Raw genomic sequence first — 3178 nt, forward strand, 5'->3', positions numbered from 1 at the left:
TCAAACTAACTTTGATCTTAAATTTTGACATAGAGTTTCAAGTTTGTAAAAACAAAATTTATATATTTAGAAACTACATTAAAAGTACCATAAGTCATGGTAATTTATAATTCAAATAACTTAGAAAAAAATGTAAGGAAAACATGATCAAAGAATCATCGTAGACTCCCCAAATACTAAAGGGTTCACATAAATTGAAACAGAGGGAGAATTAAATTGGATTATGAGAATCTTATAGGAAAAATGATGTTTCAAATATAAAATTTGATGATCTTTTATTAGTCAAAATTGAAGAAAACGATAGAAATTAGCTTCCATCATGCGCAGCAATTTTTTTTTATTTTGAATTTTTACTTAGTCCTTGTTACAAACTATATATAAGTCATCGTTTGTCTAAACATGATGGAATACATATTTCTTCATCATCGTCTTCAATGGATTTTCTGAAGAACAAAGAACAAAGTAATAAGAAACGGAAAGTGATAGTACAACCTAAGAAAAATCGAGAAACCATTTTATGTGTCTTAACAGATACGTGTACAAGATCAAAGCCACACACACCAATTATTGATGGATCAAATCTGGACCGTGTGATAAAAATGAACAGCTGTGATGAAGGCTTCTAGAAGACATGTGCAATGCACATGATGGCATCAAATTTGTTGAGTCTGTTATTTAGACCAGCCAATAGAAATAGGACAAATAGTATAGATTTAATAATTTTCTTATTCAGTATTTTTTATTCTTATACATGATATCAGTATATACGAAAGAGAGCAGAAAATTCAGAAAATACTTCCCATTGCTTTCCTTTATGGTATCAGAGCAGTGATTCACAAATCACAAATTTAATACGTTTTCTTTACAAACCAAATAAAAATGACGAATGAAACCAACAATTCTGGATCTTCAACTGGAACTGATGCAGCATCAGAACCAGCAGTTATTAACTCCAATCACGCCTATTTTTTGCACTCTTCTGATTCTCCTGGTATGGCCCTTGTGAACAACCTCTTTGATGGAAGAGGTTACCAGGGTTGGAAGAGATCAGTCTTAATAGCTTTGTCAGCAAAGAACAAGCTAGGATTCATCACTGGTGCCCATCTTCCACCGGATTCAACATCACCAGATCTGCAACCTTGGAGTAGGTGCAATGATATGGTAACTTCCTGGCCTCTTAATTCACTTTCTAAAGATAATGCAGACAGTGTAATATACTCTAGAACTACTAAGGAGCACTGGACAAGCCTGGAACACAGGTTTGGCCAATCAAATGGGGAAAAACTGTTTCACCTGCAACAGGAATTAACAAGGTTGGTGCAGGGAACTAACAATATTGCAGGCTACTTCACAAAACTTAAAAGATTATGGGATGAACTTGACTCTTTGAACTCTAGTTTCAAGTGTACTTGTGTGTGTAACTGTGAAGGAAAAGAAAAATTGGAGAAATCTTTGGAAGATGAAAGACTTATCCAATTTCTGATGGGGCTAAATGATGTTTATGCACAAGCTAGGGGTAATATTCTGATGCTTAACCCTTTACCCAACATCAACCATGGTTACTCACTAATCTCACAAGATGAAAACCAAAGGGAAACCTACATGAGTTCTATTGTTCCTTCTGATTCAACATCCTTTACGGTAGGGAACTTTAATCAATACAAAAATGGGAAACAAGTTCAAAGATATCCAGGATCTGGATTTGGATCTGGACCCAAACCAAATGCTAACTACCCAAGGATGAACAATGCTCAGCAACCAACTAACTACTCAAGGATGAACAATATTCAGCAACCAACAAGGTTTTCAAAACAAAACCAAAAATTCAAAGGCAAAAAGAAATTTAACCCCAATGTTTCTTGTGCTTATTGTGGAAAAGTAGGTTATGTTATGGATGACTGCCACAGGCTGCATGAATATCCTGATGATTTTCAGTTTACAAATGAAAAGAAATATGCAGGAAACATTAAAGGAAATGTAGTTACATCTGAGGAACCAGAAAATAACAACTATATTGATCTTGAGACTATCAATCAGCACATGAACAAGGAGCAGTTGAAGCATTTTGTTCATATGGTCAAGCAGTTCAAGGGACTAGAATCTTCACAAGCAAATACAAGATCTGAAATTAATGCTAATGCAGTCGTCGGTACTATTACAAAATACTTTGGAAAATGTTTTTTAGTTTTTAATTCCAGCACCTGGATCATAGATTCAGGTGCTTCAGAGCATATGTGCTTTAATTCAGCCTCTTTTATATCAATGTCACCCCTTAAAATCCTGTAAATATAAATTTACCTAATTCTGATTCCATAGTTGTCACACACACAGGTAAAGTGTCAATATATTCTGATCTAATATTGCACAATGTGCTTTATGTTCCTAGTTTCAAATACAATCTTTTGTCAGTCCATAAGTTCACTATTCAATTTGAATGTGCTATGTTCTTTACATCTACTGCATGTATGTTGCAGGGCTCTTTAATGAAGAGAATTCAAGTTTTTGGTCAAGCTAAGGAAGGTCTTTATCTACTACAACCCAATCCTAAGGAGTCTAGTTCCAACCATGAAGTTTCCCTGAAGTCTCAGTCATTTTCTAGTTTTTCTAGTCAAGATCATTTACCTGTTTCAGTTTGTTCTAATGTTAGTAGCAATGTAAACCTATGGCATGTAAGACTTGGGCATTTGCCATATTCATCAATGAAAAATGTCAGTTTCATTTCTATCCCTCTTGATTCTACTTGTCATTGTGAAATTTGTCCTCAAGCTAGGCAAACTAGGCTACCTTTTCCTACCAGTCAAATCACTTCTAAATCTGTTTTGAACTAATTCATATTGACACATGGGGACCATATAGAGTTCCTACTCACAATCACTATAAGTATTTTTTGACTATAGTAGATGACTATAGTAGATGCACTAGGACTTATTTGCTTGCAACTAAGAGTAATGCTTTCACTATTTTCCAATGTTTTCAACATATGGTTGAAAGGCAGTTTGGCGCAAAAGTCAAAATCATCAGATCTGATAATGCCATGGAATTTGGAAAAAGTGAAGCTATTTCCAATTTTTTTAGCACACAAGGAATAATCCATCAAACCTCTTGTGTTGCCACCCCACAACAAAATGGGGTGGTTGAGAGGAAACATAGGCAACTTGAGATTGTCAGGGCATTACTT

At 34.8% G+C, this 3178-nt stretch overlaps 1 protein-coding gene across 1 annotated transcript; it reads left to right on the forward strand.

Moving 5' to 3' along the window:
- Positions 1–879: 879 nt before the first annotated feature.
- LOC132630853 (uncharacterized) lies at positions 880–2828 on the forward strand. Its single transcript, XM_060346452.1, has 2 exons — positions 880–2218; positions 2332–2828. Exons 1-2 carry the CDS (start codon positions 880–882, stop codon positions 2826–2828), a joined length of 1836 nt encoding a protein of 611 aa, XP_060202435.1.
- Positions 2829–3178: the final 350 nt, after the last annotated feature.

The sequence above is a fragment of the Lycium barbarum genome, chromosome 3, assembly GCF_019175385.1.
Source record: "Lycium barbarum isolate Lr01 chromosome 3, ASM1917538v2, whole genome shotgun sequence".
Classification (NCBI taxonomy): domain Eukaryota; kingdom Viridiplantae; phylum Streptophyta; class Magnoliopsida; order Solanales; family Solanaceae; genus Lycium; species Lycium barbarum.